Source organism: Staurois parvus, unplaced genomic scaffold (assembly GCF_062004578.1).
Source record: "Staurois parvus isolate SC_StPar_1 unplaced genomic scaffold, SC_StPar_1.0 ptg000230l, whole genome shotgun sequence".
NCBI lineage: Eukaryota > Metazoa > Chordata > Amphibia > Anura > Ranidae > Staurois > Staurois parvus.
The window spans coordinates 3,725,581-3,742,889 of NW_028318026.1; the positions used below are offsets into that span (position 1 = coordinate 3,725,581).

A 17,309-nucleotide genomic window follows, 5' to 3' on the forward strand; every position below is an offset into this window, starting at 1 on the left:
ATATTGCAAATCTTTGGTACGCATACTCTGGTCTATTGATAAATGTCATCTGTGTTGGTTTTAGGAATAATTTATTGGATGTATTTAAGCAAATCTATAGTCTATTTAAAGTTTTTTGAGTGCATGTGCTGAGTTCAGTTTGGAAATTAGCAAACAGGCATCTGGGTGATTTTAGTAAGGGATGAGTGGAAATGATCTCTTCTGCAAAATTAATTTGTCCTGTAAAGTGATGATTAAAACCGTGGAATTTTACATCTGGATTACTTTTATAGGAGGCGGAAAGGGGTTCCCCCCACCCCTCTGCCTTTACCGGGGTACCCTGTGCATTTGGGGAGGCCTGTAAGGATGCAACCGATGGCATCCAACTCTGAGCACACTGTGAGAGGAACGGGTGTTGTTCCTCCCACTGTGTGATGATAGAAATCTGAAGTGACGAGGACTTTGTCACTTCCAGTTTTGTTCTCATATAAACAAGTTGTTACTTGTTAAGGCATCAGATCTAACCAATCTTGGTTTAATGTGATGCTTTGGAGGCCAGAGGAGAGATATGGGGTCTAATAGACCCCAGATCTCTCCAAAAAGAGGACCTGTCATGGCCAATGCCCAAAAAGAAAATTAAAGTTTAAAAAAAAAAAAATAATCTTTAAAAAAAATGTTTTTGAGGCACCCCGCGTGCTCATGCACATATGACCATGTGAGTCCCACACCCATATGTAAATGGAAATTGCACCACACATGTGAGGTATTGCCGTGAATGTCAGAGTGAGAGCAATAATTCTAGCACCACTGCTCCTGTGTAACTCTAAACTGGTAACTTGTAAAGGCTTTTAAAGCGGAGTTCCAGCCCTCGCCACCTCTCAAAAAGAAATATGAGTCAGCAGCTACAAATACTGTGGCTGCTGACTTTTATAAGTAGGGCACTTACCTGTCCATGCATCCAGCATCCAGGACTTACCTGTCCTCACCCTGAGCCGACTCTTCAATCGGCTGTCAGGTGCTGGCGCCGCCATCTTGACTAAGTGAAATCGGCAGTGAAGCCTTGCGGCATCACGCTCGATCTCCTACTGTACATGCTTGAAGCATGCTGCACTTTGTGCATGGGCTGCAGTCCTCTGCAACATTGGAAGTGTCCCAGAGGGCTGCAGGGGTGTGCCGAACTTCTGGCTTGGTTCACTGCAGCGAACTCAGCCAGAAGTAGGAGCAGTGGGTACCGATCAAGACCAGGTTACTTGTTCCCCCCAGTCCACCTAAAGGTGCTGAATGTGGCAGCCAGGGGGGGAAGGGGCAGAAAAGCGGAGCTTCCACTTTTGGGTGGAACACCTCTTTAAAATGTTGCCTACAGAGATTTCTAGATACTATGCCATTGCCAGAAGGTTAGCTGTGTCTCCCAGCACAGTCTAAAGAGCATGGAAGAGATTCCAGGAGACAGGCAGTAACTCTAGGAGAGCTGGAGAGGGCCGTAGAAGGCCCTTAACCCATCAGCAGGACCGGTATCTGCTCCTTTGTGTAAGGAGGAACGGGATGAGCACTACCACAGCCCTACAAAATGACCTCCAGCAGCCCACTGGTGTAAATGTCTCTAAACCAAACAACCAGAAACAGACTTCATGAGGGTGGCCTGAGGGCCCAAAGTCCTCTGGTGGGCTCTGTGCTCACTGCCCGGTACCATAGAGCTCGATTGGAATTTTCCGTTGAGCACCAGAATTGGAGGTTAGCCACTGGTGCCCTGTGCTTTTCACAAATGAGAGCAGGTTCACCCTGAGCACATGTGACAGACATGAAAGGCTTTGGAGAAACCGGTGAGAATGTTATGCTGCCTGTAGCATCGTTCAGCATGACTGTTTTGGTGGTGGGTCAGTGATAGTCTTCGGAGGCAAATCTATGGAGGGACACATAGACCTCTATAGGCTAGACCAGTGGTGGGCAACCTTTTTTTTCAACTGAGCCAAATCTCGCCAAAACCACGATTGAAATTTATTTTGAGAGCCACATTTTTAAAACTGAAAATACATCCCCCATATAGTAATTCATCCCCCATAGTAATTCATCCCCCATATAGTAATTCATCCCCCATATAGTAATTCATCCCCCATATAGTAATTCATCCCCCATATAGTAATTCATCCCCCATAGTAATTCATCCCCCATATAGTAATTCATCCCCCCTATAGTAATTCATCCCCCATATTGTGTCAATTCACTTACCTTTGCTCCGCGCGTTCCTCTCGCCGTGTTCCCGCGCCGTTCCGGTCTTCAGGGCGGACTGTGAGAGGAGAGGAGTTCGTCCCGCTGCCCCGCCTACATCCTGACAGCCAATGTTTGCCACGCTCCGCGGGCCGGATTAAAAGGTCCGCCGGGCCGTAGTTTGCCCATTGCTGGGCTAGCTGCAGAGTCCTGACTTTTGGGGCGGCCGCCCGAGAGGAGGGAGGGGAGCGGGCGCCTGGCACACAGAAGAGCCGCATTGAAGTGTGTAAAGAGCCGCATGTGGCTCGCGAGCCGCGGCTTGCCGACCACTGGGCTAGACAATTGGACCCTGACTGCCATTAGGTATCAGTATGAAATTCTTGGACCGATTGTCAGACCCTACACTGGTGCAGTGGGTCCTGGGTTCCGCCTGGTGCACAACAATTCCTGGCCTCATGTGGCAAGAGTATGCAGGCAGTTCCTGGAGGATGAAGGAATTGATGCCATTGAATGGCCCCCACGCTCGCCTGACCTAAATCCAATAGAACACCTCTGGGATATCATGTTTTGGTCCTTCCGACACTGCCAGGTTGCGGCTTAGACTGTCTAGGAGCTCAGTGATGCCCTGGTCCAGATCTGGAAGGAAATACCCCAGAACACCATCCGTCATCTCATTAGGAGCGTTCCCCGACATTCTCAGACATGCATACAAGCACGTGGGGGCTATACAAACTACTGAGTACCATTTTATGTTGTTGCAATGAAATTTCAGCAAAATGGACTAGCCTGCTGCATAATTTTTTCACTTTGATTTTCGAGGTGTCTTTGAATTCAGTTCTCTGTAGCGTGATCATTTTCATTTCCATCAAATGACATCCTTATGTTCCTAACACATTACCCAGTCCATATCAGTATACAGTTGCAAGAAAAAGTAGGTGAACCCCTTGGGATTACGTGGAGTTTTGCATGAATTGGGCATAAAATGTGCTCTGAACGTCATCTAAGTCACAACAATAGAAGAACACAGTCTGCTGAACATAATACTACACAAACATTAGATGTTGCCATGGTTTAATTGCACATAACATGTAAACATTCATAGTGCAGGGAGGAAAAATTATGTGAACCTTTGGACTTAATAACTGGTTGACCCTCCTTTGGCAGCAATAACCTCAACCAAATGTTTCCTGTAGTTGCAGATCAGACCTGCACAACGATCTGGAGTAATTTTGGACCACTCCTCTTCACAAAACTGTTTCAGTGTAGCAATATTCTTGGGATGTCTGGTGTGAATCGCTCTCTTAAGGTCATGCCACAGCATTTCAATCGGGTTGAGATCAGGACTCTGACTGGGCCACTCCAGAAGGCGTATTCTGTGCTGTTGCAGCCATTGTTTTGTTGAATGACTTGTATGCTTTGGGTCATTGTCCTGTTGCATCACCCATCCTCTGCGGAGCTTCAGTTGGCGGACAGATGGTCGTACGTTTTCCTGCAAAATGTCTTGATAAACTCTGGAATTCATTTTCCCATCAATGACAACAATCCGTCCAGGCCCTGAGGCAGCAAAGCAGCCCCAAACCATGATGTTCCCTCCGCCATGTTTTACAGTAGGGATGAGGTTTTGATGTTGGTGTGCTGTGCCTTTTTTTCTCCACACATAGTGTTGTGTGTTCTTCACAAACAACTCAATCTTGGTTTCATCTGTCCACAGTATAGTTTGCCAGTAGTGCTGTGGAACATCCAGGTGCTCTTTTGCAAACTTCAAACATGCTGCAGTATTCTTTTTGGACAGCAATGGCTTCCTCCGTGGTGTCCTCCCATGTACTCCATTCTTGTTTAATGTTTTCCTTATTGTAGATGTGTCAACAAAAATGTTAGCATGTGCCAGAGATTTCTGTAGGTCTTTAGCTGACACTCTGGGATTCTTCTTTACCTCATGCAGCATTCTGCGCTGTGCTCTTGCAGTCATTTTTACAGGACGACCACGCCTAGGGAGAGTAGCAACAGTGCTAAACTTTCTCCATTTGTAGACAGTCTGTCTTACCGTGGACACATGAACATCAAGGCTTTTGGAGATACTTTTGTAACCCTTTCCAGCTTCATGCAAGTCAACAATTCTTGATCGTAGGTCTTCTGAGAGCTCTTTTCTGCGAGGCATGGTTCACATCAGACAGTGCTTCTTGGAACCAGTAAACCCAAAACAGGTGTGTGTTTTTTAAGGGCAGGACAGCTGTCAGCAACACATCCAATATAATCACACTGATTGGAGTCAAGGTTGGCTCACTCCTGGCTCCAATTATCTCTGGGAGAAGTCTTTAAGCTAGGGCCTCACATACTTTTTCCTCCCTGCACTGTGAATGTTTACATGTTCTGTGCAAATAAACCATGGCAACATCTAATGTTTGTGTAGTATTATGTTCAGCAGACTGTTCTTCTATTGTTGTGACTTAGATGACGTTCAGAGCACATTTTATGCCCAATTCATGCAAAATTCCACGTAATCCCAAGGGGTTCACATACTTTTTCTTGCAACTGTAGATATCTAGCATGATATTTTTCCCCATTGAGATCTGATGTGTTTTCAAAGTGTTCCTTTATTTTTTTTGAGCAGTGTAGGAGAGGAATGTCAGAATTGGACCTGACTGGAAGTGGTTAACTTGTTATAGGTGAGCACATGGCAGCTTGTGATCCCATGGATGCAAGCACCTTCCCTAGTTACCTGCTTTGTACTCAGCTATAATGAAGACAGGGATAGTTTCTGTGACAGCTTGTAAAAAGGGTGTAAAATGGGCCAAACTTCCTCAACTCCATATGCAGAAATCCGGGAAGTACATTCTCTCGTGATGTCACTACAGGAAAAGCATCCTCACTGGTTAGCAACAAAAATGCACAATGCATGAAAATACATGTAACATGCACAAAATGTACTTCTTTTCTATTGATATCTACAAGTCCTTCAGCTGCTGTTCCAGACAGGGTTTGTAGTTCATTCACAGATTTCTGTGAATGAGTGACTCGGTTATACAGGTGCACAGCCGTACCGATTTAAAGAATGGCAGTGATACCAGGGTGAAGAACCTCTCTACGCTGTTACAGGGGAAGGGGCGTTCTAGGTGGGGGGGTCTGTTTAGCAACAAGTTACAAGTGACACTGTTTATACGGGTGTAACATATTGCAAATGGTGAAGTTAGCTTTTAGCACGTCAAATGTCCATGAATCCCTAAATGTGGCCATAGAACAGATCTAAGGTAGCTGAAATACATGGAACCAGCAGGTCCTCTGGTTGCCTGTGAAATGCTATAAAGCTGTTCTCAGGATCTGATCTGCAGAAGCCCCCCAGTAAAGAAAGGCTCTAAGTATTGTAAAAATTATATGTTAATTTAAACTGTTTTTTATGTTTTCATTTAGAAAAGGCAGCTAAGAGTAAAATAATTGGATCGTCGTTTTCCTGCAGCATGGCTGTCAATGAAACTATATTGCCTGTATCCACCTTCAACACCACCGCTTATGTTGCAAATACGGAGCCACAGGACCAGACTCATAATTGGTATGTCTTTTTGAATACCTAATGTTCCTTCTGTCCATTTTATGTTTTTGCGTCTTGTGCTATTTTGTTTTTCATCCAGACCATATTTACATAAAATGTATATGGTGACAGATGAAAAATTGTTCACCTGTTGAAAGATTTGTTTAGCACATATTATTACATGTGGTGTGGCTTTGAAGTCACACTACTTCATTTCAAAGCTGCTAATCAGCGCGACTTCATGTGCGGCTTACAGACATCTGTGTGACTTCATTTACACAGATGTCAATGTAAGTTGCACATGAAATCACACAAACATAATGCAGGAACCTTTTTCAAAGCTGCTGCCACTTGAGTTGCACCAATTTAAACTGCCCCATAGCAGCAAATACTTGTGACTTGTCACGTGACTTTTTTGTCAAGTCGCACCAGTATGAACTGGGGCTTGAATCAGTATACAGTACCACTTTAGTAAATGGTCTTTTTTTTTTACTGTACTATACTATATTTGCACATCAGCTTTTTCATCCCAGTGTAAGGCTAATGTTCACCTGATACCTATTTTTCTTAAATAAATGGCAACCAATGATGCATTTATTTTCTCCCTATGCATGACTGAGCTCCGTGGGCAGAGTGAAATGCATTGGGGTTGCGGTCTGGTTGGAGCCCAGGCAGAAGGTGTCATACACCCGTATGGGGCTTTGCAAAGATGTACGACTTCCAGGACTTCTGCCTTTTCCATTAGATGTCTAGAGCTGGGATGAGCTCTTTCCTTGTCTGCACTCCAAATGGTTGCTACATAAGGGGACCTGGTGGAGACTTGAGCAGCACCTGACATTCCATCATGATATACATGTTAACTGTTTAGTTATTCTCCCTGTATGATCAGCTGTGTAACATTCTTTTCAGAGTTTGCACATTAAAGTGGTTTAAAAGGTTTTAATTTAACAAAAGCAAATAAAAATAACAAACATGTTATGCTTACCTGCTCTGTGCTGTGGTTTTGCACAGAACAGCTGTGATCCTCTTCTTTTTGGGTCTTCCACCGGCGGTCCTGGCTCCTCCCCCTGCTGAGCACCCCCAATAGAAAGCATCTTGCTATGGGGGCACTCTGGCAGGCCATGCTCCTGTGAATGGGCATTGTCCATTGCCCCGTTCTCTCCTCATTGGCTCACTGGATGTGATTGACAGCAGCAGGAGCCAATGGCTCCCCACCGCTGTGTGAGCCAATGAGGACAGAGACGGCAGGTCGGGTAAGTATAAGGGATGGCTGAAAGGAGCTGCACCCAGAAGTTTTTTTACCTTAATGCATAGAATGCTTTAAGTTAAAAACCTTCTGCTTTTAGAACTACTTTAACTATGTGTACTTTCAGCAAGGTGATCCAAAAAAAGCTTGGTGTAATATCACAGAAAAATTGCATACACTTCTGAAATTGTGAAAAACCTAAAATTTTTCTTTTACCACTGTTATGCGAGAGAACACCAAATATATCACATTACAGGCATGTACATATGTACTGTATGTGCAGTATAAATGTGTATATATGAGGTGGTATCAAAGTTTCGAGACTAGTTTTGTAACACACCAACAGATAGCAGCACAAGGCTGTACGCACAGTTACAAGGAGCACCGACCTTCATAAGTCAGTGTGCCAAAATCATCATCCTGTGTACATTGGGAGCTGTGCAGCTGGTGCTATTCTGACCCCATGCATTACCACGTCTGCTATTTCATCATGGACAGCAAGTTAGAACAAAGTGCAAATGTGAAATTCTGTGTGAAACTGGGCAAATCTGCCACAGAGGCATTTGATATGATCCAGCAAGTTTACAGCGATGCTGCAATGAGCCGTTCCAGGTGTTTTGAGTGGAACGCACTTCAAGCGTGGAAGAACATCACTGGAAGATGACCAGAGATCAACAAGCTCATCCCCCCGTAAATGTCTAAACCATTCGTCAACTTGTTCTTGCTGGTTGTTGGACAATCCACAACATTGCTGCCATTGTCGGTGTGTCATACGGAATAGTCCAGGCAATCCCCATGTGTGATTTGAACATGCGCTGTGTTGCTGCCAAATTCGTCCCTAGGCTGCTGACCCAGGAGCAGAAGGAACAATGCTTCGAACTCTGCCAAGAACTCCGTCAGCACGTCATGGATGACCCGTCCTTCATGTTGAGGTTTATTGCCGGTGATGAAACTTGGATGTATGGGTTTCACGCAGAATTTCAAGTTTGCTTTTTGTTCTACTTTGCTGTACATGATGAAATGGCAGATGTGGTAAAGCACTAGGTCAGAGTAGCACCAGTTGCACAGCTCCCGATGTACACCGGACAATGTCTTTTGGCACACTGACTTATGAAGGTCAGTGTTCCCTGTGCTGCCATCTGTTGGTGTGTTGCAAACCTAGTCTCGAAACCTTTTGATACCACCTCTTATTATGGGGGGAGGAGGGTGTGTGTATTTTATAAATTTTGTGGGTTTTTTTTATATGTTATTTTTATTGCTGTTCCTCTTCCTCTTGCCAGTGTAGATCAGGGACATCAGTGTTCCTAATCTGCTGTTTTTTTGGCTGCTGTTGTCAAGATTTGACAGCTCTGAACCTGGAAATGCTCAGAGCTGAGTGCTTCTGTGTTCAGTCAGCCCAGATGAGATCAGGGATGGGATTTCTCAGCTTTTCTCCCACTCTTCATCCTAAATTCCCCTGTAGCAGTCATTGGCTCACAGAAGAGCAAGATGAGCCCAGTTACCACAAAGGGGCATAGGAGAAGGTTCTTCAGCATTCGTCTTGGATGATTTTCCCAGGCTGCAACTAAATCAGCTGGACAGAGCACGTACTAAAGGACATTGGCACAATTAAAAAGTTAGAGCAATTTGTCTCTCTGTTGATTCGGTATCCACCCAAGATTATCTTGGCTGATGTCAGGGGGGCAAATGTGCTGCTGGGAACACATCACTAGTGGCAGAATCTCCATATCAATGTCACCACTTTCCCTGTGTGGTGTTATTCTCTCAGTGGCCCCACATGCTAGCATGGGAACATCAGCACAAGCACATCTGTGTGACCTCTGAAATGTAATATGCAAAGCCATTTTATTTTACTTTTTTCAGCTATTTTTACTTGTAATCTTTTCAGTGTGGATATAAGTGGCATTCGAGAAGTTAAAGAGACTCCCAACAGCAGTCGTAGACACAACAGCACTAAATCTGATATGTGTGTGGACCGTGATCTGGAATCAAGTTCTAGTGCGGATTGCAGAACTGCCATGTTTCAGGAGCAATCAAAACCAACAGAAAAAAAGAGCCAGTCAATTATATCTGTAGAAAAACCTTCTTCACAAAAGGAGAAAACTTCGCAGAAAATGGTGTCATCCAAGATGCTGGATTATTTCAAGCCTACTGCAAAGAAAAGGTATGTACAGTGCCAAAAAAGTTTTACTGGTCTTGACTGCCATTCTTTGGATGATGTAGAATACAGTGGTAATGATAGTGCTTTAAAACCCAACTCCAGGAAAAAGTGAATGTAAATAGTGTATTTTGTATCAATTACCCTTCCAAAAACACCTCTTTCTAAGCCATCCTGCAGTGTAATGGATCAAAGTCACAGTTTCCACTATGAGCAAAGCTCATATCCTGCCCTGGGGAGTGGGCATTTTTCCCAGCTTGTGCATTCTCCTGCCTCTGGAACCTATGAGAGAGGACCCTCCGCTGCCTGAAAGTAATCCCTGGAAGTAAACAGAGGTAGAGAGAGAGAGATCATGTGACCATGGCTTCAGTTAAAGTGGTTGTAAACCTGAGACATGAAATATGAACAAAGCATATCTCTCTATAGTTTGTTCTTGTCTCCGTTAGGAGTACTGTCATTTGTGTCTGCTGCTTTGTTTTTCTGCTATCAGCATGAATCACTTCTGACAAGTTTTCCTGACAGCAAGTGAAAAATGGGGACCTGGAGGGGGGAAGACATCCAGCAGATTGACAGCCTCAGCTCTGTTCCTGTGAGCTGTTTGGAGGGGGTGTCTCTCTTCCTTCCAATCCGCACTCAGAGTTCTCATCAGTGAGCTATGTAGAGTGTAATTTCAGCTCTCATCCCCCTTTTTCTGAACTCTCAGACAAGTTTCATCAGCCCAGCACTGTGAATGGATGTAGAGAAGAGAAGACTGCAGATAAACAGATACAACTTGTGTAGGAGAATTAGTTTCATGTCTGTGTATCACCTGAGAGCAGTGACTTCACTGGATATATGTGAGGGTTTACAACCACTTTAAGTAAAATAAGCATTTAGATGCTTATCCGTTCATACCAAAGGTTAGAGGGGGGTGGCTAATATCCTGGATTTGGTCTTTAACCCCTTGGCGCCGGCACCTCCTGGCCCTTTAAGGGTTTCAGAAGCCGGGGGGTGGGGTTTAGGGTCATGTGACCGCCATGACACTTCGTCACGGCGGTCACATGATCGGGAAAGGTCCAAATCGAAAGAGGAGATTGGGACCTTTCCGTGAGTACCGGACATGCATGCTGGGAGCGTGCAGGGCACGCGCTCTCAGCACATATATTCCTTTTTAAAAGAATGCAAATGTACTGCCGCTCAGCGTCTAGGCCCAGACGCTGGGAGGCCGCACATTTGCGTTCGGCCGGCATGGAGAGGTTAAACCGAGGGCAATCAGAGGTGGCAAATTTAGCATTACATTTACACTTTTATGTCTATGTTCTTAATCTTTCTGTCTGCTGTAAAGTCCTGATTTGATCAGCTTCTAGGACTGTACTAATGTTTGACATGTACTAACATAAATATGAGTCCAGCACACATGGACATTGTTAGCCACCACCACTCTCCAGGGCTGACATGTAATTATCAACAATGTGTAATCGCCAGTGCCTATGCCTCCGATTATACGCTATTGAGCTGTACATGACACAAGGAATAGTTCTGCTTTAAGTCCTTCCCTTCCCTCACCACATTTGGAATATAATTTTTTTTCTGGGGGGGCGGGGGAGTGTGTACCTAGTTTTGTAAGGTACTTATCCTACTTCAGTGGTCCTAGCAAAAGTTGGCTGCACTTCCTTCGCCCACAGCTTTCTAAGACACGTTATAGGTCCCAGAAGGCTGCAAGACCATTCACAAAATGTAGCGCGCCTCAGCATGTGCAGTAGTAAGCCAGCTGTGCAGCCTCAAGCTGTTGCAGTCGACTTTCCATGCTAAAATTGCTAGCACCAGGAACCCGATGACCAGTGAAGAACTAGTCCAGGTGAGGATGGCGCTGGATCTCTCGACAGGTAAGTGTCCTTTTATTAAAAATCAGTAGCTATTTTTTTTTCTAGAGTGAAGAACTGCAGAAATATAACCTGTAGTAGTCAGTAGGCCCAGGTTGTATATACCACTTACTGAGAACTTGTCTTATAATATACCCATTGTAAAGGTGGTTTGATTAAACGCCTTACATATTTGATAGTAAAATATAGAGGAAGTCGTTCCTGCTTCCTTTTAGTGTAGTCAAAACAAACAACATTGAATAAATGTTTATTACACACAATGAGATCAAATAAGGACACAAGCATTGAAAGTCCATAATATGTTTTTTGTAATAACAGTATTATTTTTCCCTAAACATTAATGCTTTTCTGATAACCAGGAGAGAAAAGAATTTGTAACTTTTTTTTACACATTCTCAGATTCAGTATTGTATCAATAAAACACACAGGATTTTAAAGCCTTTAATCTGCAGAAATTTCCATTGCTTGCATTCAGATTAATTCACCTGGCAAATGGTTTCACTCCCCTCGCGCTGCCATCTTACTTGTTGGAAGCCAGCTGTGACTTCCTGTTGTTTCACAGCCAGCTTCTCGCTGTACGTGCTCGGCTGGCTGCGCTTTCTCAATGGTCCCACAGTCTCCTGAGATATGTGACGTCTTCCAAGGGGTTGCTCATGAAGGGGAATGTGGGGGGGGTGTAAGACTTCGACTATGCTCACGTAGGTAAGCAGACGAAGTGGGAGTGGGTACCTGTCAGAAATAGGTACCCACTCCCTGAAAAAGAAAATTCATAGTGATTAGAGAAGAGGGAGGACAGAGCAGGATTTCAAGGGAAGTTCCTCTTTAAGTTCTTCTACAGCTTCAGTGACATACAGTAACTTAGCTGTAATGAAGATTGTCTCACATCTTGCAAGTCTGTAGAAGTCTTCTGTCCAGTAATACCCATTCCTCTTCTCAGCTCTGAACTTCTGGTTCTACTGGGGTTAATAGCTTCAGCTAAACTTTAGCTTTGAAGGATTACTATCCTTTTTTGATTATACTTTTTTTTTTTTTATGTTTTTCCCCCACATGTACATTCAGGGCTGGATGGTGCACATCGGGAATCGCACACAGGAATGCGTTTTGCATTTCTGTGCAATACACATGCAGGCCTGTACAGTGCAATTTCAGCCCATTCATTTTGAATGGTCTGAAATCGCACAGCCCCGCAGCAAAAGTCTTGTATGCACTACTTTTGCAAAATCACTGCAACCGCATTGCATAGTACTTTTGTACCATGCAATCTGGTTCAGGCATGTGCACTGCATTTGGGGTGTCATTAATGTTATATTGACACCCGCTGCAGATTGCAACTGTTGTGCGTTTGCAACACGGTGCAGGAAACTGCCCTTAGGCCAATATCTCCAACATAAGTGATGGTGATTAGAATAAATTCTTATGTTGCCAGTGGTGCTTGCAATAGTCTCCTTTTGTTTAAAAAGGTTTTACGCATGCAAGCGGGAGCACGTGGGTCTGATACATATTTTGTGGAGATGTCCAAAACTTCATAGGTATTGGGAGGAGGTGGTAAGTACCCTTAATTTGGTGCTTCAAACTAATTTAATTCTGCATCATAAGCAGTGCCTTTTGGGTGTTTTAGATTCGGTAACGCAGGATACATTTATATTCGAGGCCCTTTCCAAGGCCTTGTTCCAGGTGCGCAAGGCACTTCTAGTGCACTGGACCTCTGATACTCCCCCCACTGTTGCAGACTGGAAGCAAAATATGGGAATTATTTTACAATATGATTGTTTCGTTTACCAGCATAGAGGATGTTCGGATAAATTTGAGCAACTTTGGGATGCTTGGTTGGCCACTCCAGGTTTAGCCTCTTTTGATTTAATAATGTATAGGCTGCTGTAGTTGCTTTTGATTGCAACTTGATTATCACTTTCTCAAGGCCAGTGTATGTCTCATGTCTCTCCTGTGTTCCCTGATGGGGGAGGGGGCGGGGCGCTCTCTGTTTTCTGTGAGTCCACTGTTGTGGGGATACTCCTATTGTTCTATATATGCAAAATTGCCATATCCTCTGATTGTATTGTAATATGTTATCTCTGTAATGTTGCATAAACTCTTGGATTTCTTGTCTAATTGATAGCACTGGAAGTTTTTCTTTATTATGTTGTTCGGTTTGTTAATGATTGAGTCTTTGATACCATTCTGTCTATATTTTGTTATTTTGAGATTTGTATGACTTCAACATGAATAAACGTCATTAGGTTTATTGGCTGCTGTCTAAATTGGCCCTAGTATGTATATGTATGAATGTGAGTTAGGGACCTTAGATTGTATGCTCCTTGAGGGTTAGGGACTGATGTGAATGTACAATATATGTATGTAATGCGCTGCGTAAATTGTTGGCGCTATATAAGTACCTGAAATAAATAAATTTCTGATTTAAAAAAAAAGGTTTTAGGCCTCATGCACATGGTCACTTTTGCCCATATCACTAAAAAACCCAAAAAAACAGGTGCATTTCAGGGGCCGGGAGGCACAGGTGCAGGGTACCATCCGCTGCCATTAGCCCTGTGAAAATCAATGACAGGCTGAAATATACAACAGCTGTACACTGTTCTGAGTGGTTCTCATTTTCAAGGCCGTATGTTTTAAGGGATGTATGCACTGAATGCAAAAAAATGCAAAACATTCTGTATCTGGGCGTAGGTTTCTGAATGCATACATCCCTAAATGTGGTACAACTGATAACAGCTGATCCTGTGCCTCCTGGCCGCCAGGTTTTAACACTGCAGACAAAAGTGCCTGTGTGCACAGCCTTTAAAGTTACCGCATTTTTCGCTCCATAAGACGCACTTTTTCCCCCCAAAAAGGGGGGGGAAATGTCAGTGCGTCTTATGTGGCGAATATGGAGCGGCCGGTCCGGTATTTCCACCGCCGCCGTGTCAGAATACCGGGCCGGCAGCTCAGCTCTGCAGTGGGACCTTACCTGTTCCTCTATCCAGCGGTGCGCTGTCTTCCCGGCTTCTGTAGTGTGTGTGACAGCCGGGTCCCAAGTGCGCATGCGCAAGAAGCGGTGCTCTTTGTGAATGGTAAGGCGGTACCTGGGACACATGACAGATCCCAGAAGCCGCCGGACCAATCACAAAGCGCAGCGCTTCTCGCGCATGCGCACTGGGCATCCGGCTGTCCGGATAGCCGGGTAGACATCGCGCGGCTGGATAGAGGAACAGGTAAGGTCAAAGAACAAATCCGCGGACGTAAGAGCGGGTACCTGTCAAATTCAGGTACACGCTCCCCCCCCCTCCCCAAAGGTCAGCAGTCATCTCCTGTACTGTCCGCAGTCTCTGGTCATCTCCTGTACTGTCTGCAGTCTCTAGTCATCTCCTGTACTGTGTCCACAGTCTCTGGTCATCTCCTGTACTATGTCCACAGTCTCTGGTCATCTCCTGTACTGTGTCCACAGTCTCTGGTCATCTCCTGTACTGTGTCCGCAGTCTCTGGTCATCTCCTGTACTGTGTCCGCAGTCTCTGATCATCTTCTGTACTGTTTCTGCAGTCTCTGGTCATCTCCTGTACTATGTCTGCAGTCCATTAGCTCAGAATTTTTTTTTCCTGTTTTCTGCCTCTAAAACCTAGGTGCGTCTTATGGTCAGCTGTGTCTTATGGAGCGAAAAATACGGTATATTAATCCCTCATTTTCTTTAAGTTATTTCAGCTGCTGATGTAAACACCTAACTTGGTATGCCCCTTCTTCATGTATTAAACCTTGCTTTTCTTGCAGTTTTATCTTACCTCCTGATCACTGGCTCTAATTTTCTTTTTTAGGGTGGCTGCTTTACCTTGAAGGATCCTTTTGAAGCCACCCTATCACACATGCTCCTAGGAATAGAATTACATGCCAATGTGTAGATTCTGCCTGCACCAATATGCACAAGCAACTTGATATGATAAAAAAAAAGTAAAACACACCACTTCAGCTCCTCTCCCCAGGGAAGTGATTGACAGCAGCTCCCAAGTCAGCGCTATAACTTCCATAACAACGTTCTAACCTTGGCCAAACCTCATGAATGAAGGGCATAATGAATGATGGGAATGGTAGTTCACAGCTATGTAATCATGTGTCTTGTAATTACAATTAGAGATCATGCTGTTCATCCCGAACATGTAAGCTGCAGAGAGGGAGTGGCTGTCTACTGATACTAATGTAGGTCTTTCTGCACTTTTTAGGAAGACATTGTTTATTGTCCTGTGACATACATACTGTTGCAACTGCTCGACTACCCCTGGCAGTCTTATATTTTGTCCAAACTTTTGTCACTACCCTTATTAGACAGCTAGTTTGCATGTAAATAAGATACAAAAAGGTATGTGGGGGGGGAATAATGTACAGTATCTCACAGAAGCGAGCTCACTCCTCACATATTTGTAAATATTTTACTCTATTTTTTCATGTGACAACACTGAAGAAATGACACTCAACACACAGCCATTAATGTCTAAACCGCTAACAACAAAAGTGAGTAAACCCTTAAGTAAAAATGTCCAAATTGGGCCCAATTAGCCATTTTCCCTCCCCGGTGTCATGTGACTCCTTAGTGTTAAAAGGTCTCAGGTGTGAATGGGGAGCAGGTGTGTTAAATTTGGTGTTATCGCTCTCACTCTCTCATACTGGTCACTGGAAGTTCAACATGGCACCTCATGGCAAAGAACTCTCTGAGGATCTGAAAAAAAAATTGTTGCTCTACATCAGTGGTTCTCAACCTTTCTAATGCCGCGACCCCTTAATACAGTTCCTCATGTTGTGGTGACCCCCAACCATAAAATTATTTTCGTTGCTACTTCATAACTGTAATTTTGCAGTGGGAGGACTAGCGCCCCATCACTGATGTCAGTGGGATGAATAGTGTCCCATCACTGATGTCAGTGGGATGAATAGTGTCCCATCGTTGGTATCAGTGGGATGAATAGTGCCCCATCGTTGGCGTCAGTGAGAGGAATAGTGCCCAATCATTGGCGTCAGTGGGAGGAATAGTGCCCAATCATTGGTGTCAGTGGGAGGAATAGTGCCCCATCATTGGCGTCAGTGGGAGGAATAGTGTACAATCATTGGCATCAGTGGGAGGAATAGTGCCCCATTATTGGCGTCAGTGAGAGGAATAGTGCCCAATCATTGGCGTCAGTGAGAGGAATAGTGCCCAATCATTGGCGTCAGTGGGAGGAATAGTGCCCAATCATTGGTGTCAGTGGGAGGAATAGTGCCCCATCGTGGGTGTCAGTGGGAGGAATAGTGCCCCATCGTGCGTGTCAGTGGGAGGAATAGTGCCCCATCGTGGGTGTCAGTGGGAGGAATAGTGCCCCATCGTGGGTGTCAGTGGGAGGAATAGTGCCCCATCGTGGGTGTCAGTGGGAGGAATAGTGCCCCATCGTGGGTGTCAGTGGGAGGAATAGTGCCCCATCGTGGGTGTCAGTGGGAGGAATAGTGCCCCATCGTGGGTGTCAGTGGGAGGAATAGTGCCCCATCGTGGGTGTCAGTGGGAGGAATAGTGCCCCATCGTGGGTGTCAGTGGGAGGAATAGTGCCCCATCGTGGGTGTCAATGGGAGGAATAGTGCCCCATCGTGGGTGTCAGTGGGAGGAATAGTGCCCCATCGTGGGTGTCAGTGGGAGGAATAGTGCCCCATCGTGGGTGTCAGTGGGAGGAATAGTGCCCCATCGTGGGTGTCAGTGGGAGGAATAGTGCCCCATCGTGGGTGTCAGTGGGAGGAATAGTGCCCCATGGTGGGTGTCAGTGGGAGGAATAGTGCCCCATCGTGGGTGTCAGTGGGAGGAATAGTGCCCCATGGTGGGTGTCAGTGGGAGGAATAGTGCCCCATCGTGGGTGTCAGTGGGAGGAATAGTGCCCCATCGTTGGTGTCAGTGGGAGGAATAGTGCCCCATCGTTGGTGTCAGTGGGAGGAATAGTGCCCCATCGTTGGTGTCAGTGGGAGGAATAGTGCCCCATCGTTGGTGTCAGTGGGGGGAGGAATAGTGCCCCATCGTTGGTGTCAGTGGGGGGAGGAATAGTGCCCCATCGTTGGTGTCAGTGGGGGGAGGAATAGTGCCCCATCGTTGGTGTCAGTGGGGGGAGGAATAGTGCCCCATCGTTGGTGTCAGTGGGGGGAGGAATAGTGCCCCATCGTTGGTGTCAGTGGGGGGAGGAATAGTGCCCCATCGTTGGTGTCAGTGGGGGGAGGAATAGTGCCCCATCGTTGGTGTCAGTGGGGGAGGAATAGTGCCCCATCGTTGGTGTCAGTGGGGGGAGGAATAGTGCCCCATCGTTGGTGTCAGTGGGGGGAGGAATAGTGCCCCATCGTTGGTG

At 45.3% G+C, this 17,309-nt stretch overlaps 1 protein-coding gene across 2 annotated transcripts in view; it reads left to right on the forward strand.

Annotated features, from left to right (window-relative positions):
- The window catches only part of NBN (nibrin), a 101,064-nt gene that overhangs the window by 51,755 nt on the left and 32,000 nt on the right, over positions 1-17,309 (forward strand). For both annotated transcript variants that reach the window (XM_089679692.1, XM_089679693.1), the window contains exons 9-10: positions 5,593-5,731; positions 8,845-9,120. In XM_089679692.1, coding sequence (XP_089535818.1) covers positions 5,593-5,731; positions 8,845-9,120 — 415 coding nt within the window. The remainder of the gene's footprint in view (positions 1-5,592; positions 5,732-8,844; positions 9,121-17,309) is intronic.